The following is a 24,000-nucleotide window of genomic DNA, read 5'->3' as shown; positions in this document are numbered from 1 at the left end:
CACTCTTGGATATTTTGATTATCATACTCTTGTGTTTGCACACTAACTTGGCCCACAAAGCACTGCATCCTGGCTGGCGTGACACTAGCGCATGCCACGAGACAGTTTACTGTAGGCCCCCTAGGCCGTCGCTACGTATCACTGTGCCCGGGTGACCAGAGACAGTGGCGGTGTTGCAGATGTGCGCGCCGCCCGCGGTGTGCTGCGTGCTGGCGGGCGTGGCGCTGGCGCTGGCGGTGGCGCGCGGCCAGGCCGGCGGCGCCTCCCGCTACCGCTGGACCATCCCCAAGGAGCAGATCTTCAGCGACAACAAGGTCATCCCCTTCGACCAGCAGGTCTCCGAGTTCCTCTACAAGGGCGAGACCAAGATGTGAGTACCGTCTCCAGCTACAGGGCTGTGTTTTCTAGTGCAAAGTGATCACAAAGCTACAGTCACTTATTCTTCCGATAAACTCATCAAAATGACTTCGTCAATCTGAGTTATTTCTCTTACTGCTGTTCTAAATACTCATCGCAGTCTTTGCATCCCATTTATGTACGAACCCCCTTGAGTATCCCACCCCTAAGCCGCTCCAAACACAAAGCCACACTCCAGGATTCGTTGTTTTTGCATGTCTATCCTTGTGATCAACAGTCTACGGGACTTCGGCCGTTTACTTGTGTAATACCGAGTGATCAAAAAGTCAGTATAAATTTGAAAACTTAATAAACCACGGAATAATGTAGACAGAGAGGTAAAAATTGACACACATGCTTGCAATGACATGGGGTTTTATTAGAACCACCCCATATTGCTAGTCGCGTGGAAGACCTCTTGCGTGCGTCGTTTGGTGATGATCGTGTGCTCGGCGGCCACTTTCGTCATGCTTGGCCTCCCAGGTCCCCAGACCTCAGTCCGTGCGCTTATTGGCTTTGGGGTTACCTGAAGTCGCAAGTGTATCGTGATAGACCGACATCTCTAGGGATGCTGAAAGACAACATCTTACGCCAATGCCTCACCATAACTCCGGACATGCTTTACAGTGCTGTTCACAACATTATTCCTCGACTACAGCTATTGTTGAGGAATGATGGTGGACATATTGAGCATTTCCTGTAAAGAACATCATCTTTGCTTTGTCTTACTTTGTTATGATAATTATTGCTATTCTGATCAGATGAAGCGCCATCTGTCGGACATTTTTTGAAGTTTTGTATTTTTTTTGTTCTAATAAAACCCCATGCCATTCTAAGCATGTGTCTCAATTTGTACCTCCCTATCTACATTATTCCGTGGTTTATTCAGTTTTCAAATGTATACTGACTTTTTGATCACCCGGTATATTAAAACACCTGCAAGCAGTAGGTTTGATGTTATTTTGCTGTACTGCAACCAGTTTCGGTGACTCACTACACCATCTTCACGCATAAGTTGACGCTGATGGGGTGAATTTCGATCGTATACTCGTTCTCATCGGTGGCCAACATCTGTGAACTCGCTTCCGCGGAGTACTGTAACAGCGATGTTGTGTCTGCAGCCATCAACTACCGGTTGTCAGCTGATGGTTGCAGAATACCATAACAGCGATGTTGTGTCTGCAACCATCAACTATCAGCTGGTGGGAAACGATACACCCGAGTTCGCAACAAGCGCCTTTTGATCGGCACGCACGAAATCGACAACTCTTAGGTCCTCATGGCAGACCAGCTGCACAAGCTTGGTAAATTCTTCCAAAGCTGAACGGAGCAAGTACATGGTCTCTACCACTACCTACAACGTTCTGAAAGAATATCGTAAATATTAGACCAATGAACAAGATATAAACTATACGTAAACATAAATATTAAATACGAATTAACGAATCCGACAATGCTTCTTAACTGCTAAATATGTATGGAATTTCATATACATCCTAAATTCCTTGCCTGTCTTCTCATCCCCCTCTCTCCATACGTCTCCTCCTGCCCCATCTCTCTGTGCGAAACTCCTCCCCTCCCCCCCACCCTTGTCACCATCCATATCCGCCTCCCCCTTCTGTATGTCCATTTCTGACAGGTTTTTCAGTATATCCTTCCCCTCCCCCCTTCTCTTGTACATAATCTCTTCCCCCCCCCCCCCTCTCTCTCTGTTCATCTCCACCACTCCTTTCTCTATGTTCATTTTTGTCTGAATGGTAATTAGAGCATCTTGAAAACTTTTGAAGTAAATCCATCAAGATCTTTTCAAGATTTTTGGTAACAACGTTTCCCCTTTGTATGTTACACATACATTTATATATGTGATATGTTACAAAAATATTTAGCCTGTGTCCGTTCGGGTGTCCATCAGCGTATCATGTAAAACTTTCACGTAAATCGGTAGAGAACTTTTTGAAATTTGTGCTAACTACGCCTCTCCTTTATATATGACATATATGTATGTATTATATATGTTGTGGATTGGCAAGACAGACAACCCACTAGGAGGAAGCCGAAAGGCACGCGTTTAAGCTCACGCAGGCTGGCGTGAGGTCTGGAACAGGACACGGAAATGAGAATAGCCAAAAACGTACGTAACTGCTGGAATACTTAACTTTAATCCATAATTGGTGAACATCGCTCTTGACGGTACATGTTTTACTGCATCAATAGTAACTGGTAATGGCGCCTTGCTAGGTCGTAGCAAATGACGTAGCTGAAGGCTATGCTAACTATCGTCTCGGCAAATGTGAGCGTAATTTGTCAGTGAACCATCGCTAGCAAAGTCGGCTGTACAACTGGGCGAGTGCTAGGAAGACTCTCTAGACCTGCCGTGTGGCGGCGCTCGGTCTGCAATCACTGATAGTGGCGACACGCGGGTCCGACGTATACTAACGGACCGCGGCCGATTTAAAGGCTACCACCTAGCAGGTGTGGTGTCTGGCGGTGACACCACAATATATACTACAAAAAACATTTAGCCTCTAAGGTCTACAGGAAAGCTTCTGTAAAGCTTGGAAGGTAGGAGACAAGGTACTGGTGGAATTGAAGCTGTGAGGAAGGGTGGTGAGTAGTGCATGGGTAGCTCAGTTGATAGAGTACTTTCCCGCTATAGGCAAAGATCGCGAGTTCGAGTCTCTATCAGGCACAATGTTTTAATCTTCCAGAAAGTTTCAAAAAAGTTGTTGTTAGAGAATATTTCTGAATGTGAAATCTATGAAAATAAAAAACAATTGCTGCATGGATAGAAACGGCCTGACCGATTTCGTTAATGTTTTTTTTTTCTTTTTGTCGTGTTCGTTGTTGTCAGGACAAGATTTGTACTCAAAAAGTGTTTCGAAAATCCAGCAGAAAAGTCGGAAATTAAAATCAGTTGTGAAAGATAATCACTTGAGAACGGCTCGACCGATATGATTGATTTTTTTGTGCCTAAGTGTGGATGGTATGCTGTCACATGCTTTCATAAAAAAATCTGTTTCAAAGTTGTACATATAACATAGAAATACGTATGTAATATATTGTATAACGGAGTAACATTACCGACAGTCTCGAGAAGTTCTTGAGCAACTTACTACAAATTTTTACACGACAGCACTGCTGGAAGAAAGGATATTGCGGAGACATGGCTTAGCCACAGCCTGGGGCATGTTTCCAGAATGAGATTTTCTCTCTGCAGCGGAGTGTGCGTTGATATGAAAGCGGGTCGTTAGTCGTGCTTGGGTAGCTCAGACGGATGGCAGAGCACTTGTCGGTGAAAGGCAAATGTCCCGAGTTCAGGTCTCGGTCTGGCACAAAGTTTTAATCTGCCAGGAAGCTTCATATCAGGGCGCAGAGTGAAAATTTCATTTTGGAAACAACTGCATTAGTTTTATGTTACGTTCTGCTCACGGCTGCTTCGTATTAAGCGCACTTTACAAATTATAATCTATCAGTTCCTCCATTTCTGAATAAATCTAATTTGTGTTGTAGCAAATCTAGACTATTTATGGTTTTTGTGGTCGTTTTGATGAGATGTGCATTTCTTGTATAGTTAATTTTGACGTAGGTATAAGTTCGTTCACGCTTCAGACTTCTCGCAAACTTGATGTTTGGATGAGGAGATTCACACGAAGAATCGAAACAGAGATGAAAGCTTTCAGAAACGTTAGTCGTTCTCCACAAGGATGCGCAGTCTGTTGCCAAACTGTCATCAATGTCATTTTCAGTTAGGTAACTGGAAAATTTTGTGAGCTTTTGGTCTTGTGGCTGTATGCTGACCAGATGATCAAAACCACCAGTAGCATCTTGAGGATTTCAGTAAGTGAGCCCAAAGACGTAATGCGGCCACTGGCTGTTTTCACTGTTTTGGTCTTTGTACATCGAAGTCAAGCCAAGTATCTGTATTTTTCGCCACCTGAAATATGTAGAAAAAATTTTCTGGGAATTTAAATGGCAAAAGTTTAAGGTCCGCAACTTAAGCAGTGGACACAACGCTTGACCTAATTTTAGGAATAACGTAATTGTAGAAAGAACTTAATTTTAGGAATAACCTAATTTTAGAAATAACCTAATTTTAGGAATAACCGAATTTTATGAATAACTGTATTCTTGTTCGTTTTAAATAAGGCAAAAAATTTTCTGTATTAATTTCGGCCTTTTGTCATCCAACAGCAAAAGGTGTTCTTAATATACAATTACAGTTGCAATTACCAAGCTTGAACTAGATGAAACCGACAAGTAATATTGACATGGGAACGCAGGTTTCATACTCTAGTTGATGGAAGTCAGTTACCACCGGTTTCAGATTAAAAGACAGCTGCGTCTTTCTGCATTCATCTTGAACACACTGTATGATTCTAAAATGTATTTGCTTCTTCTCATCTTTTAAATTTCTAAACGTTAATGGTACTGAAGAACCTCAAGAGTAACTGTGGATCGTGAATGAACGGAGAAAGTGTTTCGCTCCATAATGAAAAGTACCAGCCATCAATGTAGTATCCTGCTGACATAAGAACTATAGGGTGGAGTCGATTGAGAAATAATATGACCATTTTCTGTATCATTATTAAAGACGAAGGCTTCGTCCTCTGTAGTTGTTACCTGCATCTGTGATAAGGCAAACTGAATTTCCATCGTGGATTTTGACAGTTTCGTCATACTCTTCAAACGAGCGTGAGTAATGTTGTATAGAATAGGCCTTACATCTACCTTCGTTAATGAGTTGACGGTTGTCGGCCTGTCACCTACTTCTTTGCAAATAAGCTTTGATGGTCTTTGATCCAAAGCTTCCCCTTTCGTTTTAAAGGTTTTTAACAGAATTCCTGTTTAACAAGTGTTCTGTAAATGGTGTGTGGCCATGAGTGCCTTCCAAACACGAACTTTAGTTTCAGCTCATTACTGTCAAATAGTTTAACAGAATACCGCGCGTTTTTATCACAGCATCGCCATCCACTCTTCTTTAAGATTTGAATTTATAACAATCGCTGGGTGAATGTGTATTACCACGATCAAAAGGAATAGGTTGCAAAATGTGACCTTTCGTATTTTTTGATTCTATGACTGACTTGAACAACACGGATTCTGCACAAATGTTAGTGCGTTGCCATCAATCGGTTAGGGCTAGGAACACCACCCCTAGCCTACTAGAGTCGGGCAGACGTTTTACTTGGCTACAGGGTGGCCGAGTTCGAGTGTGGGATTAATTGACTCATTAACGACTGCCGACTTCGAGTCTCCCCATTTCTATCCCGGCTGACACCATGTTAAACTCCTCCAAAGTGAGCACTGTCCAGTGAAACATCTGTCCCTCACGATGGTGTCGTTCTGTCACATATCAGCTGCCAACGATGTATTTCATAAAAATATCAAAAGCAACTGGGGCCAGTTTTGGCAATACGATGCCTTTTGGAAGGTCATTGACTAGTTTGGTTGTGGAGTGAGTGTTGTCTCTTTTGGGCAGAGAGTGTACAGTCAGAGGGAAAGGCAACGGAGAGTTGTTTGTTAATGGACAGCTGGGACAGTCGGAAGCTTCCATTGAGTATGAGAGGTTGTGTCTGTAACGTCGCCAACGGAGCGAATACTTAAATGCCCTCCGAGTGCGGTGTCTGTTTACAGTTTGTGAAGACTGCTGCAAAACGTGTCGCTGTCCGTGCCGCTCTGTATGAAATGCACCGTGAGTATAATGGCAGCTGCCTTCCAAGATTCCTCGAAGTACTCCATGGTCCTGTTTCGGACCTAGCGTTTTGGGACACCACAAAGAAATCAGGTGGTTGGTGTGTAAAGTTTCCGAAGTGATTCTGGTCACAAGACGGGAATTAACAGACTGAACACGGAATTGGAATTGGAGCTAGAGGCACGAGTCATTCCTGTTTCTGAAATCGTTAGGGAGTTCAACGTTCCTTGATCCGCAGCGTCAAGAGAATCCCAAATTTCAGGCATTACCTCTCACCACGGACGACGCAGTGGCCGACAACCTTCACTCAACAAGGCGTTGGAAGACCCCTGCAGAAATTAGGTCATGCTGGCTCTATAGCCGTCTAAGCCAGTGTGAATTTTGTTCGCGAAATAACCTCTCTATTATGTCCCGTAAGTGTTGGATGAGTGGCCAAAGTATTCCCTAGAACTGTTGAGAATATTCTTTGTATATGCTTGAACAGCTGTGGCCTGGTGACTTGGCGCACTGTCATCCATAAAAATTTGAGGCTTTTTTGGGAACCTGAAGCCAATGAATGGCTGGAAACTGTCTACAAGTAGACAAACAAACCAGTTTCAGTCAGCGATCGGTTCATTTGGACCAGAGGACCCAGTCCATCCAATGCAGACATAGCCCACATCCTAATGAAGGCACCACCAGCTTGCGCAGCGCCTTTTTGACAACTTGGATCCACGGCTGCGTGGGATCTACACAACACGCTAAACCTACCATCATCTCTTACAAACTGAAATCGGGACCCATCTGACCAGGGCACGGCTTTCCAGTCGTCTAGAGACCAACCGATGTGGTCACGAGCCCAGGAGAGGCGCTGCATGCGATGTGGTGGTTATGCCGGCCGCAGTGGCCGTGCGGTTAAAGGCGCTGCAGTCTGGAACCGCAAGACCGCTACGGTCGCAGGTTCGAATCCTGCCTCGGGCATGGATGTTTGTGATGTCCTTAGGTTAGTTAGGTTTAACTAGTTCTAAGTTCTAGGGGACTAATGACCTCAGCAGTTGAGTCCCATAGTGCTCAGAGCCATTTTTGATGTGGTGGTGTTAGCAAAAGCACTCGCTTCAGTCGTCTACTGCATAGCCCAGTAAAGCCAAATTTCACCGTACTGAGCTAACGGATATTTTCGATACACGTGCCATAGTGATTTCTGCAGTTATTTCACCGCAGTGTTGTTTGCCTGTCTCCACTGGCAACTCAACGCAAACGTGGCTGCTCTCCGTCGTTACGTGAAGAACTTCGGCCACTGCGTTGTCCGTTGTGAGAGGTAACGCCCTGAAATTTGGTATTCTCGGCACAGTCTTGACATTGTGGATCTCGGAATATTGAATTCCCTAACGATTTCGAAATGGAAAGTCCCATGCGTCTAGCTCCAACTACCATTCCGTGTTTTAAAGTCTGCTAATTCCCGTCTTGCGACCCTAACCACGTCGGAAATTATTTCACATGACTCACCCGAGTACAAATGACAGCTCCGCCCATACTCTTCCCTTTCATACCTTGCGTACGCAATACTACCGCCTTCTGTATATGTGCATAACGCTATCCCTTTACTTTTGTCAGCTCAGTGCGTTATCACAAATATTTTAATAAATATAGTAACATATAAACATGAACGTTTGGCAAAAAGGCTTTCAAGCCAACGAGACAGAGAGCATCAGAACAAAAACTTAAAAGACAAAATACAACTAAAACAGAAGGCACGTTTAGTACACAGTAATATATCTAAAAATTGAGCAATACGATAACGACAGATGAAGGGTTTTGAGAGAATAATGTCAACCATTAAGTGACGTAATCGTGTTTAGACTCATTTTAAAGACCCAAAACAAAGACTGATTACAATACACAATGCCAGCATTAAAATGATAATGTACGTAACAGGAATAGCAACACACTCATACAAAAGAGCAAGGTGCATCCACGTTGCACAAGACGTAATAAAAGGGAGAAATGAAAGGAAGCCAAAAAATGTGAGTTTGGAAATCGATTTAAGCAGCTAAGACTACGTGTAGTGGATGAGTATACCGTAAATCAAATTCAGCAGGATTAATGCAACGACTCAGTCGTTGAAATGAAATAACACAAACTAAGAATGAGATTTTCACTCTGCAGCGGAGTGTGCGGTGATATGAAACTTCCTGGCAGATCAAAACTGTGTGCCGCACCGAGACTCGAACTCGGAACCTTTGCCTTTCACGGGCAAGTGCTCTACCAATTGAGCTACGCAAACACGACTCACGCCCCGTCCTCACAGCTTTACTTCTGCCAGTATCTCGTCTCCTACCTTCCAAACTTTACAGAAGCTCTCCTGCGAACCTTGCAGAACTAACACGCCTGTCTTCGCAATATCCTTTCTTTCAGGAGGGCTAGTTCTGCAAGGTTCGCAGGAGAGCTTCTGTAAAGTTTGGAAGGTAGGAGACGAGGTACCGGCAGAAGTAAAGCTGTGTGGAGGGGGCGTGAGTCGTGCTTGGGTAGCTCAGATGGTAAAGCACTTGCCCGCGAAAGGCAAAGGTCCCGAGTTCGAGTCTCGGTCCGGCACACAGTTTTGATCTGCCAAGAAGTTTCAACACAAACTAAATTAAATCGAGTAGAGTTTGTATTAATCGTGAAGCTTACTCTACAAAATGAAGAGGGCTTTTTATTGAAAAGGATTTTTCCGAAGTTTTATTAGCCTTTTATTAAGGTCTCTGTTTAGTTTGAAAGTAGGTACCATCTGGTTCTTCACAACTGTATGAAAAGGGTGCGATTGTTTATGTAGCTTTAACCGTGATCTTAAAATGTGTGTAATTGGGATGATAATAGTCACTCTCCTTTAATGTTTCCCACTGCACTTGTACTCCTCTTTCAAATTTTCTTCCGCTGCCTACACTGCATCTTCCAAAGACAAGATGAATGAGGTGATGACGAGTTGCATGCCTGCGTTGCATTCTTCTTAACAAGGTCTTTCAGACTGAGATCTCGTGCAATGCGATGGTTGTGATCAGGGTGCTAGTTGGGAGTGTGTGTGCCGGCGATGATCCCTGCCCTGGTGTGATGTGAGGTGAGGTAAGGTAAGGTGGTCCCTGGCACCGGGCAAGGCCGCGCCCTCCGCATTACACAATGGCACACGCGGCCGCCGCGTCACGTAAGGCCATTCAGCGGAACCTGTTCCCAGCCGGCGGCCAGCACTGGGTCACTGTTCCCGCACACTCGCCTCATTTTGGAGCAGCTGCGCAAAAGTGCCTTTCCTCGTTTCCTGACTGGTTCTACGGGGCCGTCCTTCTGTCTACCTCATCATCTCAGGTAGTAGTGCAACCGTACACCGAGGTGGCGAAAGTCATGAGATAGCGATAGTGTCGTGTACACAGGGTATAAGAGGGCAATGCAATGGCAGAGCTATCATTGGAACTCACATGATTCGTGTGAGAATGTTTTCGGCGTGACTGTGGCCGCACGATACAAATTAACAGACTTTGAATGCGGAATGGTAGCTGGAGCTAGAAGGATGGGCATTCCAGTGTGAAAATCGTTAGTAAATTCAATATTCCGAGACCTGAAGTGCCAATAGTGTGCCGACCATACAACATTTCAGGCATTACCTCTCACCGCGAACAACACAATGGCTGACGGACTTCACTTAACGACCGAGAGCAGCAGCGATTTCGTAGAGATGTTAGTGCTCACAGACGAGCAACAATGCGTTGAATATCGGCGAACATCAATGTGGGACGTACGACGAGCGAATCCTCTAGCACAGTACGGCGAAATCTGGCGTCAGTGGCCTACGGCAGAAGACGACCGATACAAGAGCCTTTCTTAACAGCACGACATCGCCTGCAGCACCTCTCCTGGGCTCGCGACCATAGCGTTTGGACCCTAGACGACTCGGAAACGGTGGTCTCGTCAGATGAGTCCCGGATTCAGTTGGTAAGAACTGATGGTAGGGTTCGAATGTGGCGTCGATCCCACGAAGGGATGGACCAGAGTTGTCAACAAGGTACTGCGGAAGTTGGTGGTGGCTCCTAATGATGTGGGCTGTGTTTACTTGAAATGGACTGGGTCCTGACACTATTCAGTTACTTTCAGACCATTTGTAGCCATTCATGGACTTCATGTCCCCAGCCAACGATCAAATTTTAAGGATGACAATGCGCCTTATCATCGGACCACTATTGTTGCGATTGATTTGAATAATATTCTGCACATTTCGAGCGTGTGATTTGGCCACTCATATCGCCCGACATGAATCCCATCGAACATTTACGGGACATAATCGAGAGGTCTCTCCGTGCACAAAATTCTGCATTGGCAGCACCTTCACAACGATTGACAGCCATAATAGCAACATGGCTCATCATTTCTGCACATAATTTCCATGCCACATCGAGCTGCTGCACTACTCCGGCCAAAAGGAGGACCGATTCGATACTGGAAGGTATCCCACGATTTTCGTCACCTCAGTGTATACCGTCTACATCTACATCTGCAGCGTGATTCAACTGCTGCTATCCATGGGTTTTATGCAACCCGAAACACTTTCAAATTCTACGCAAAAGGTTTACATTTTCTCTCGCTTGCTACAGGCCAACAGTTAGTGCTACAGAGAAAATGAACAGGACCTTTTTGTAGAACATTAATGTAATTAAATTTTGTGCTCGAATACATTTTCACTAGAGGCCGTACATTTCGAATTATTCTAGAGAAATGTACAAAAGTGACCTTCGAACGCGTTTTTCTTGAGTGAGTCGATAACTGTTGTCTCCAACGAGAACGTATCTCAGTACAAAATTTAACCACATTAAATTTCTTACAAAAGAGAGCACTTCGTTTTTTCTGCAGAACTAACAGTTAGCGCGTAGCAGTCGAGAAATACAAAATAGTGAACGTGGTTCTTGAAGGTCTTGCATGTTGCATAACAGCCATCGGTAGGGGCAGCGCCAGGCACCCTATATACTCTGCAAACCACTGTCAAGCGCATGGCAGAGAGTACGTCCCATTGTACCAGTTACTAGGGTTTCTTCCAACTCTGATCACTTATCGTGTGCAGGAAGAATGTTAGTGTCAATGAAACTGCGTGTGCTGAAATTTATCTTCTCTTGTCTTCGCGATCGCTATAGGAGCGATATGTAAAAGGCTGTAGTATATTCCTAGCTTCATCATTTAAAGCAGGTTCTTGAAACTTTGTTATCAGACTTTTCTGGATGGTTTCCATCTGTCTTCAAGATACTGTCAGTTCAGTTCTCTCAATGTCTCTATGACACTCTCTACGATCAAACAAACCTGTGAACATTTATGTTGCTCTTCTCAGTATACGTTCCATATCCCCAGTGATTTCCTTTGTAGACGGCTGCGTTTCCCTTGAATTCTGTCAATAAACTAAAGTCTGCTAACTGTTATACCAACGACTGAGCCTGTGTGGTCATTCCATTTCATGTCTGGACTACGTGTTACACCCAAATACGTCGACAAAAAAATCACAGCACCAAAAAGAGAGTGATGTAGAAAAATTTCTGGAATACATTCGTCTAGGTAACACGTTTAAGTAAACGCGAGAGAAGTCATTGCAAATGTGAAATGCTGGTACATTAATAACCGTGCAACCGCAGAATGTTGGATGAAAACATGCATGCATTTTCTTGTACAGGTGCCAGATATCAGTTGATGGAATTGGATTTCATCCGTGCTGCACTTGGACGACAATACAGAGACATTAATGCTGGTTGTGGATGACCATGGAGTTGTCGTCCGATGATGTCCCGTATTTGCTCTAGTGGAGACAGATCTGATCATCGAACAGGGCAAGGCAACGTGTCGACATTCTGCAGAGCATGTTGAGCTATAACAGCGGTATGTGGGCGTGCGTTATCTGGTTGGAAAACACCCCCTGGAATGTCGTTCACCAATGGCCGCACAACAGGTCGAACCATCAGAGTGATATATAAATTAACAGTTAAGGTGCGCGGGATAACCACGAGAGTGCTATTGCTGTCATACAAAATCGCACCGCAGATCGTAACCGTAGGTGTGGCCACAGTGTGTCTAGCATACAAACCGATTGGTTGCAGGCCCTCAATTGATCTTCTTCTAACCAATACAAGGCCAGCACTGGCACTGAGACAGAACCAGCTTTCATGAGAAGACACAACAGACCTCCATCCTGCCCTCCAATGAGCTTTCGCTTGACATCACTGATGTCTCAAATGGCGTTGTTTTGGGGTCAGTGGAATGCGCGTTAGAGAGCATCTGGCTCGTAGCTGTCCTTCAACAAACCGATTTGTAGCAGTTCGTTGTGTCTCTAAGGTGATAACTGCTGTCTGATTACTGCTGCAGATACAGTACGATGTGCCACAGCCATACGTCGAACACGATGGTTTTCCTCCTCGGAAGTGCCACGTGGCCGTCCGGAGCGCAGTCTTCTTGCGACCGTACATTCTCGTGGCCACCGATGCCAGCAATCATGTACAGTTGCTACATTCCTGTCAAGTCTTCCTGCAGTATCGCGGAAGGAACATCGAGCTTCTCATAGCCCTATTACAGGACCTCTATCAAACTCAGTGAGATGATGAAATGTCATCTTTGTCACCATAAAGACATTCTTCTCTAACATCAATTCCCCAGGTCACAACTCAAAGATACTAATGCCCACGACCATTAAAGTGTGTATTTAAAGCAAAGCTGATTTGCATCCTCATAGTGATGCAACTAGCGTCACTCTTATACGACTGTTGAGAAATTTTAACAGACGTCATCATTCAGATGTTGAAACACGCCTACCACTTTCATTTATGATGCGCAAGTCGCTCTTGGTGTAACGATATTTTCCGTCAGTATATTTGTAAGAGTTTACCGATTCCAGCTGTGACTCACTGAAATTATATACAAAGGATATTAAGTTTTTGTTTTTCGTTTTGTGAAATGCGCAGTTTTACTTTTCTAACGTTTGAAGCGAGTTACCAGTCTTTGCACATGGAAAATATTTTTACGTGTCTTAACAGCAGTTCTATCAAAATAGTCTTATACTGTCTATATTTCACAATGATCGGTTTCCGATAACGGTACCTATCTTCAGGTCTATTAATTAATAGAAATAAAATTGTAATTGCGCACTATTCCTGTATTTGCAATCAGGCTATTTCGTATAAATAACTATCGCTGATAACTAACTCCCTATGAAAAGTACGTCTAGTTTTAATAGACATGTCCGATGTTTCCCATACGCTCCTTTCTTCGATGGCTAAAAAAAAAAAATGGCTCTGAGCACTATGCGACTTAACTTCTGAGGTCATCAGTCGCCTAGAACTTTAATTAAACCTAACTAACCTAAGGACATCACACACATCCATGCCCCAGGCAGGATTCGAACGTGCGACCTTCGGTCTTTCTTCGATGATTCTGCAGCAAATCCCGTCGTTCCTTATCAGTCAACCTAATTTTCAACATCGTTCTGTAGCATCAAATCTGAAACAGTTCGATTCTCTTCTTTCCGGTTTTCCGACAGTCCATGATTCACCACCATACAATACTGTTCTCCAAACGTACATTCCCAAAAACTTCTCTTCGGATTAAGGCCTTAGACTTCTCTTGGCCACGAATGCCTTTTTTTCCTGTGCTGGTCTAGGAATTCGTGGCGGTCCGCATCAAACCAATCAGAAGACTGATGATCAAAAAAAAAAAAAAGTCTGTCTTAAATGTCCACCTTCCTTCGTCTGTTAGGTGTCACTTTGCTTCCAAGGTAACAGAATACTATATCTACGAGTGATTACCCCGCAATTCACACCGAAGTGCCTGGCTGCCCAGCAAGGGACCTCCTGACCAATGACGCAAAACGCTCATTTCCATACCTAAGTGCCTGGCAGAGAGTTCATGGAACCAATGCCACACCAGTTCTCCCAGTTCTCCACCGTTTCACTCTCGAACAGCGCGCGGGAAAATGGACAGTACTTATTTCCGTGCTAGTACTCATCTTCCTCATTTTATTACGATAATAATTTATCCCTGTCTAGGTGTGCATCAACAAAATATTTTCGCATTCGGAGCAGGAAGTTAGAGACTGAAACAGAGTGAAAAGGTATCACCGCAATGAAAAATGACTTCGTTTTAAACACTGCCACACTAACTCGCGTATGATATCCGTGACGATCTCTCCCCGTTTTCACGGTGACACAAAACGAGCTGCCTTTCTTTGAACTTTTATGGTACCCTCTGCCAATCCAATTTGGTAGGATCCCGTACAGCACAACAGTACTGTAGCAGAGGGCGAAGAAGTGTAAAGTAGTCGGTCTCTTTATCATACCTGTTTGTACCTTCTAAGTATTCAACCAACCAAACGCTGTCTTTGGTTCTCATTCCCCACAACAGTATTTATGTGATCGTTCCAGCTTAGTTTGACCGTAATTGTTAACCCTAGGTATTTAGTTGAACCGAAATTTAACGGATTCCTTTTAGAACCCATGTCGATGACCTCACACTTTTCATTATATAGCGTCAACTGCCACACAGATATCTTGTGCGACTGCTTTTACAATTGGTTTGACCATGTGACAACTACTATACCTTAAATGATAGCATCATCTACAAACAATCTAAGATGGCTTCTCAGGTTGTCTTCTAATTAATTTATACAGATTAGGAGCATGAGAGAACCTATAAATTTTCCTTGGGGAACGCCAGATATTATTTCCGTTTTAGTCGATGACTTCCCGTCATTTACTATGAGTTGTGACCTTTCTCATAAGAAATCATGTATCCAGTAGCATAAATGATACGATACTTTATGAGGAAGCAATTTAATAAGGAACTACTTGTAAACAACGGTCTCAAAACTCTTCTGGAAATCCAAAATTATGTAATTAACCTGCAATTCCTTGTCGATAACGCTCATTACTTCAAGAGAAAAAAGACCTAGATGTGTTTCACAAGAAAGACATTTTCTGAATTCGTGCTGTGTGCCAATAAATCGTTTTCTTCGAGCAATTCATGATGTTTGAACACGGTATATGTTCCAAAATCTGACTGCAGACCGACTTAAGTGATATAGATTTGTAATTCAACCGATTACTCTTCTTTTCTTTCTTGAGTATTGGTGTTACCCGTGCAACCTTTCAGTTTTTACACTACTCGCCATTAAAATTGCTACACCAAGAAGAAATGCAGATGGTAAACGGGTATTCATTGGACAAATATACTATACCAGAACTGACATGTGATTACATTTTCACGCAATTTGGGTGCATAGATCCTGAGAAATCACTACCTACAACAACCTCTGGCCGTAATAAAGGCCTTGATACGCCTGTGCATTGAGTCAAACAGAGCTTGAATGGCGTGTACAGGTACAGCTGCCCATGCAGCTTCAACACGATACCACAGTTCATCAAGAGTAGTGACTGGCTTATTGTGACGAGCCAGTTGCTCGGCCATCATTGACCAGACGTTTTCAATTGGTGAGAGATCTGGAGAATGTGCTGGCCAGAGCAGCAGTCGAACATTTTCTGTATCCACAAAGACCCCTACATGACCTGCAACATGCGGTCGTGCATTATCCTGCTGAAATGTAGGGTTTCGCAGGGATCGAATGAAGGGTAGAGCCACGGGTCGTAACACATCTGAAATGTAACGTGCACTGCTCAAAGTCCCGTCAATGCGAACAGGAGGTGATCGAGGCGTGTAACAATGGCACCCCATACCGTCACGCTGGGTGATACGCCAGTATGGCGATGTCGAATACACTTTTCCAATGTGCGTTCACCGCGATGTCGCCAAACGTGGATGCGACCATCATGATGCTGCAAACAGAACCTGGATTCATCCGAAAAATGACGTTTTGCCATTCGTGCACTCAGGTTCATCGTTGAGTACACCATCGCAGGCAGTCCTGTCTGTCATGCAGCGTCAAGGGTTACCGTAGCCATGGTCTCCGAGATGATAGTCCATGCTGCTGCAAACGCTGTCGAACTGTTCGTGCAGATGGTTGTTGTCTTGCAAACGTCCCCATCTGTTGACTCAGGGATCGAGACGCGGCTGCACGATCTGTTACAGCTATACGGATAAGATGCCTGACATTTCGACTGCTAGTGATACGTGGCCGTTGGGATCCAGCACAGCGTTCCGTACTACCCTCCTAAACCCACCGATTCCATATTCTGCTAACAGCCATTGGATCTCGACCAACGCGAGCAGCAATGTCGCGATACGATAAACAGCAATCGCGATAGGCTACAATGCGGCCTTTATCAAAGAAACGTGATGGTACGCAATTCTCCTCCTTACACGAGGCATCACAACAACGTTTCACCAAGCAACGCCGGTCAACTGCTGTTCGTGTATGAGAAATGGGTTGGAAACTTTCCTCATATCAGCACGTTGCAGGTGTCGCCACCGGCGCCAACATTGTGTGAATGCTCTGAAAATCTAATCATATGCATATCACAGCATCTTCTTCCTGTCGGTTAAATTTCGCGTTTGTACGACGTCATCTTCGTGGTGCAGCAATTTTAATGGCCTGTAGTGTAGGTACTTACCTTTCGTTTAGCGAGCGGTTGGATATGATTTTTAAGTATGGAGCTGTTATACTGGGATGCTCTGACAGGAACCTTATTTATATACCATCTGGACCGGAAGACTTGTTTTCATTAAATGACTTAAGCTGCTTCGCTACACCGAGGATATCTACTTCTTAGTTTCTGATGTTGGCAGCTGTTCTTAATTCGAATAAGGGAAAATTTACTTTGTCTACAGTTCTTTGGTGAAAAAATTTCAGAACATCGTATTTAGTAACTCCACTCGTGCCACTGTCATCGGTAACATAACCATCGCTATCGCACAACGAAGAAGGTATGGATAGTGTCTTGCTGCTGGTGTGCTTTACATACGACTACAATATGTTTGGGTTTTCAACCATTTTTCGAGACAGAGTTTCGTTATGAGACTACTAAAAGAATCTGGCTCTGAAGTTCTCTTTGAATTTCGAACTTACGTAAAACTTAGCCAAACTTGGAATTTTGCGTTCTTTTAAATTCGTCGTATGTTTGTTCGCGGCTTCTGCAACAGTGTTCTGACCTCTCCTGTATACTACTGGGGATCATTTCCGTCTCTAATTAATTTATTAAGTATAAATCTATCAGTTTTTGTCGATCCTACATCCTTGAATTTAAACCACAATTGGTTTATTGTTACACAGTTTGGAAGGAAGGAGACTGTCTCTTAGGTAGGTGTCAAGCAAATTTTTATCTTCTTTTCTTAGATATATTTTCATTTATTTTTAGTGTCTTTGGATGCTACGATATTCAGTCCAGCTACAGCGACGTTGTGGTCCCTCATCCATGTATTCGTCAAGTTGCTCCCTATTTCCTCTGGATTATTTGTTACTAAGAGGTTAAGTATATTTTCGTAAATATTTACAATTCGCATACTTCGTGGTCCCTAATCGCGATGTTAAATTTGTCGCTAATCTCATATCTGCTACTCCTCATTACTTTAGTCTTTCGGTTTAAAAAAATGGTTCAAATGGCTCTTAACACTATGGGACTTAACATCTGAGGTCATCAGTCCCCTGGAACGTAGCACTAATTAAACCTGTCTAACCTAAGGACATCACACACATCCATGGCCGGCCAGGGTGGCCGAGCGGTTCTAGGCGCTACAGTCTGGAACTGCGCAAGCGCTACGGTCGCAGGTTCGAATCCTGCCTCGGGCATGGATGTGTGATGTCCTTAGGTTAGTTAGGTTTAAGTAGTTCTAAGTTCTAGGGGACTGATGACCTCAGATTTTAAGTCCCATAATGCTCAGAGCCATTTGAACACATCCATGCCCGAGGCAGGATTCAAACCTGCGACCGTAGCGGTCTCGCGGTTCCAGACTGAAGCGCCTAGGACCGCTCGGCCACAAAGGCCGGCATTTCGGTTTACTCTCAGTCCATACTCTGTACTTATCAGACTGTTCGTTCCATTCAGTACGTACTGTAGCTCTTCACTTTCACTGAGGATAACAATTTCATCAGCAAATCTTATCTGTCATTGAGTTCTTTTCACCCTGACTTTTAGCCCCGCACCTGAACCTTTATTTCATTTCCGTCATTAATTCTTTGCCGAATAGACTGAACAGTAGCGGCGAAAGTCTACATCCCGGCCTTACGCCCGTTTTAATCAGATTTCCCATCTTGATTCTTGTACACATTGTGTATAGTCCATCTTTCCCTGTAGCTTACTCCTATTTTTATGAAAATTTCGAACATCTTGCATCATTTTACACTGTCTAATGCTATTTACAGGTCGTCAATTCCTGTGAACGTGTCTCGATTTTGCTTGAGTCTTAAATCCGTTATCAATCGCTGTTTCATAACTACCTCTTTGGAGCCCTTATCTTTCCGAAAATCAAACTGACCATCATCTAATACATTCTCAATTTATTTTCTATTCTTCTGCGTGTTATTGTTATCAGGAACTTCGATTGATGAGCTACTATGCTGATAGCAGGATAGTTCTCGCACCTTTCTGCCCTTGAATTTCAGTGATAATGGTACTAACATGTTTCAATACAATTATTAGAGATGGGAGATATGGGAGACACGATACTGAAAGTAAAATCTGACAGAAGACTAAAAGAACCAAGTCGGTATAATGCCTTTTGTGTAGACGATAATCCTCCAGAATCATTGCGATCCTTGGGAGTGGCAACCATCAGAAAATTATTCCAGTTGGTGTCCAACGTACATAAAAAAGAATGAATGAACTAAAATTTCAAGAAGAATGCGCTAATTTCTATTCCAAAGCAGGCAGATAGTGGCAAATCATCAGTTTAATAAGTCATGGTTCTGAGACAATGACGCGAATTATTTTAAGAAGAATGGAGAAACTGGCAGGAGCCGACCTCGTGGAAGTTCCCTTTGGGTTCCGGAGAATTTTAGGAACATAAGAGGTGGTACCGGTCCTGCGCCTTTCCCTAGAAGACAGATAAAAGGAATCCAAATGTACTTTGATATCATTTGTAGATTTAGACATATATTCTGGCAATGTTGACCGGAATACATGGTAGTAAGTATGAAATACAGGAAACGAGAAGTTATTTACAACTTGAAAAGAAGCCAGAGTGCCATTATAAAAATCAAAGTACATGGGAGGAAAGCAGTAGTTGAGAGTAGAGCAGGACAGGGTAGTATTTTCTCCCCGGTGTTATTTAATCTGTACACTGAGCAAGCAGTAAATGAAACCAAGGAGAAATATGAAAATGGAACTGAAGTTCATGTAGAAGAAATAGAAACTATGGGATTTGTCAGTGATATTGTAATTCGGTCAGAAACAGCAAAGGACTTGGAAGATTAGCTCAACTAGGCGGGGAAGGAAAAAACAGTATTGTGGTTCCAGATAAAGGGGCTCCCAAGTATCAGGTAGGCCTTGAAAGTCGTTTTAACATTTATTATAAGGCTTGGAAACAACATAAGTAATGTTCAGGTTCTTTAATGCGTTTACGTCGTTATTTAAACGAATTTCGTATCGACAAAAATTATCGTTTTGATTATAGAATCATTTACTTACCTGCAGAGACATAGATACGTTGATTGAAAAATGTTATTATATATTCTGTTTCACTCTTTCAGATTTCCTTTTAACGTTCATTTAAATACAGACAGATTTTATATGATTAGAAACTCAGGTTATTTAATGATTTCTACTGACTAAAAGATACAGTGAAGCGAAATATCTATGCAATGTCTCACGTATGTGTTTGCAAAGTGAAGAGTCTAAGATCAAAAGTAAATAATGGTAGTCACGAAACTGCTGAACTTTTTACTGAAGAAGGTACTGAACAAATGATCATATCAAACAAGAAGAAAAGCGGGGAAATAAGGCAGAACGCGGAAAATATACAGAAGAAGAGAATAAACCGGTTGTTGATCATGATAACGCCATACCAAAGCAAGAAAGCCACTATTCGAGGGAAAAGATCAGTTGACAAAGAATACTTAAGTGAAGACCTGACTGTTCTTAGTTTATTCCAGGAATTTCAAAGCACTGAAATCACATACCGATTCTATGCTAAAGTCACTGAAAATAAATTGAGGTGTGATCCCAATAATAAAGGCAATAAACTGCAATTCTTCCATCTCCACCGCTATCATGCTCGCATAATTTCGATATTGTTGTGGATTTTCCATCACAAGCTCTACACCGAGATTCATACGTGCACCAAAATCATCGCACTGCCTAGTCCTTTCTCTTATCCAACAAGAACAAGGTCGTTTAAGTTTTCTCCTTGCCACTAAAAACCATTAAAAGTGCAGCAGCAGCCAGGCATTCCTCCATCGCAACCTTTTTCTTCACGCACACGACAACGATAAAAAAATTTCGCGGAGAGTGATCTCTCAGCTCTCACAGACATTCTTATCCTTCTGCGTGTAACCTAATCCAACAAGTGCTGTCACAAGACTCTGTTACTTACAAAAAGTACTCGCAAGGAACTATCAGATAGTAACTATCAGCGAAAATTCGTCTTAGTGTAAACAATTCTACGAGTACTGTATTCGAGTACCAAACTGTGTGAGAGCAAAAACCTCTCACATGCATCCCAGCCAGGATTCAGTAGGAAAAGTAGTTCTAGCGACCCATTGGCACACTCTCTTATGTTCCGGCTGACGAGTTCGATAAGAAGAACACACGAGCGGTCGTATGCACTTTATAATTGTAGAATAAAAGTTTGTTTCATTTAGTCTTGGACTCTTTCACAGGACAACTGAATCACTAATTTCTCAAACAACCGCCGTTTTGATCATGCGTCGTCATTCGTATAGGGTGATAAAATTTTTACAGACATTCTTCAAGGTTTCGCGTTTGCATCAGATCCTCATTCACTACACATTATTTCGTCTTGATACCTGCCAGTTTTCTTCAGACTGACGAAGACATTTTTTTCTCTATGAATCCCTCGCGTAGGCGCAAGCTGGCAGCGGATGAAACCGCTCTTCACCCAAAGGTTTCACATGTTATGTCTCATAGTACATAAAAAAGATGGAAATAAATAACGTGTTTTAAACTAAACTTCGGTGGCGAATTTTTTATTCTATTTAAAACTTCTTATAAGATTTTATAGTATAGTATAGTTAAAATATACTAAATGACGACTATGTTAATGCAACTATGATATGAAGTGGATGCTGTTGGTGCAATAATATGATCATGCACGTAATGAACTTGGGATAATGAGTTTAATTACCGAATCTTGTGGAACCGCAGAAAGCGCCTAGATGTTAATGAAAGTGAGAGAGGGAAGTGGTTGGTGCTTTGTGAAGCGTTGAGATTACGGTTCGAAGGAAGTGTTTATATCAGGAAGTATCATTGCTGGAGAACAGGAACTTTGTTGAAGGTCCGGCGGGAGAAGATAACCCATCTATGTATGGAAGGTGAAATATTGACGTAGGCGTGTATCAGCGTATCTCAATTGGTGGTAAGTTGTTCACTTAGGAATGAAATAAATAGGAAATACGGGGGAACCAAAGCGAGATGGCTGCAGGAAAATGTAAGGAAATCGAAAATGAAATGATCATCGGAAGGAGAGATTCAGGATGCAGAAAAGTCAAAACTACCTTAGGCAAAATATAATTCACACAAAGCAAGAGCAGGTAAGAGCAAGAACTATCGCACAGTCAGCTTACCGGCTCATGCGAACGAGTTTGGTACAAGAATAATGTACAGAATAATGGAAAAGAAAAATTGGATCTGCTGGATGACGAGCAGTTAGGCTTTAGAAAAGATAAAGGCACCAGAGAGACAGTACGGACGTTGAGATTGCTGATGGAAGCAAGACTTAAGGAAAGTCACGGCGTGTTAACAAGATTTGTCGAATTGGATAAATGATCGACAATGTAAAGTGATGCAAGATATTAGAAAATTCTGACAGAAACAAGCGGAAGTTTTTGGGAAAGACAGATGTCAGACAATATGTTCAAGAAACAGGAGGGAACAATAAGAATGAAAGACCAAGAATCAAGTGGTCGGGTTGAAAAGGGTGTAAAATAGGGATACGCGTCTCGCCCCTGTTGTTCAATCTGTACGCTGAAGAAAGGTCCAAGAGTCAGATTCAGATTCGGGGTAAAAAGATATCAATGATAAGCATCGTTGAAAACATGGCTACTCTCAGTGAAAGTGAGGAAGAATTACAGGACCTACTGAATGGAGTGGACAGTCTAATGACTACAGCCTACGGATTCAGAGTAAACTGAAGAAAAAAAGAAAAAAGGAAAACGGACAAGTGCGAGTAACTTTCGTGGCCTTTGGGCTCTTGCGAGATTAACTATGTGTACTGGCAGTTCATCTACAAATTTTGATGAGTGGGAGTACCAAAATATGTTACAAAAATGGCCGTATCTTTTGACTGCATCTACGTAGAAGATAACAGATTTTAAGCCGCAAAAGGACCTTACTCCTTAGTATGAACTTGAAGGGGTGTCATGTGACGTCTGTCCAGACAAAACGATTAGAACAACGAGGAGACAATAGATGAACTCCTTGATCCCATTTCAACGACTGACTCAACTGCAAGCCAAGTCTTTAGGAAATTGATCAGTCTCTCTCAAAAATGAGCTTTGTATTATTACCATTGTTCATGTTTTGTGTTTGAATACTTAATGCTCAAATTTTTTGTCATTATATTACAACAACAAATATAATGGTCAGCTGACCGCTGTGAAATCTGCCGAACTATCAGTTTAATAAGTCTTGGTTGCAAAATACTAACACGAATTCCTTACAGAAGAATGTAAAACTGGTAGAAGCCAACCTCAGGGAAGAGCGGTTTTTATTCCGGAAAAATGAAGAAACACACGAGGCAATATTCACCTTGAGATTTAACTTGGAAACTAGGTTAAGGAAACCCAAACCCACGTTTATAGAATTTGTAGAGTTTGAAAAAGCTTTTGAGAGTGTTGACCGGAATACCCTCTTTGAAATTCTGAGGGCAGCAGGGATAAAATACAGGGAGCGAAAGCCTGTTTACAACTTGTACAGAAACCAGACAGCAGTTAAAAGGGTCGAGGGGCATGAAAGGAAGCAGTGGTTGAGAAGAGAATGAGACAGGGTTGTAGCCTATCCCATATGTTATTCAATCTGTACATTCAACAAGCAGTACATGAAAGCAAAGAAAAATTTGGAATAGAAATTAAAGTTCAGGAGGAAGAAATAAAAACTTTGACGTTTGCCGATGATATTGTAATTCTATCAACTTGGAAGAGCAGTTGAACCGAATGGAATGGACAGTTTCTTGAAAGGAGGATATAAGATGAACACCAACAAAAAGCAAAATAAAGATAATGGAATGTGGTCAAAATAAATCAGGTAATGCTAAGGGAATTAGATCAGCAAACGATACACTTAAAGTAGTAGACGAATAACTGATGATAGCCGAAGTAGAGAGGATATAAAATGTATACTGACAATGGCAAGAGAAACATTTCGGAAGAGGAGAAATTTGTCAACTTCGAATATAGATTTAAGCGTTAGGAAGACTTTTCTGAAGGTATTTGTGTGGATTGCAGCCATGTATGCAAGTGAAACATGCACGATAAACAGTTTAGATATAAGGAGAACATAAGCATTCGAAATGTGGTGCTGCAAAAGAATGTTAAAGATTAGATAGATCACGTAACTAATGAGGAGGAATTTGGGGAAGAAAATCAATTTGTGGCACAATTTGAGCAAAATAAGAGGTCGGTTGACAGGGTAAACTCTGAGACATCAACAGTCTTGGGAGTAAAAATCGTAGAGGGTGACTAAGAGATGAACACAGTAAGCAAGTTCGGAAGGATTTAGATTGCAGTAGTTATTCGGAGATGAAGAGGTTTGCACATGATACGGTAGCATGCAGAGCTGCACCAAACCAGTCTTCGAACTGAAGACCACAACAACAACAGA

The 24,000-nt window shown here is 42.6% G+C and overlaps 1 protein-coding gene across 1 annotated transcript in view; it reads left to right on the top strand.

The window, feature by feature from the left end:
• Positions 1–247: 247 nt before the first annotated feature.
• LOC126235387 (protein NDNF) overlaps positions 248–24,000 on the top strand; it is a 265,282-nt gene continuing 241,529 nt past the window's right edge. Inside the window, exon 1 of the mRNA XM_049944109.1 lies at positions 248–370. Coding sequence (XP_049800066.1) covers positions 369–370 — 2 coding nt within the window. The 5' untranslated portion in view covers positions 248–368. The remainder of the gene's footprint in view (positions 371–24,000) is intronic.

This window comes from Schistocerca nitens, chromosome 2 (genome assembly GCF_023898315.1).
Source record: "Schistocerca nitens isolate TAMUIC-IGC-003100 chromosome 2, iqSchNite1.1, whole genome shotgun sequence".
Taxonomy (NCBI): Eukaryota; Metazoa; Arthropoda; class Insecta; order Orthoptera; family Acrididae; genus Schistocerca; species Schistocerca nitens.
Note: the sequence above shows the minus strand (reverse complement) of the source record. Positions and strands in the feature narration are given on the sequence as shown.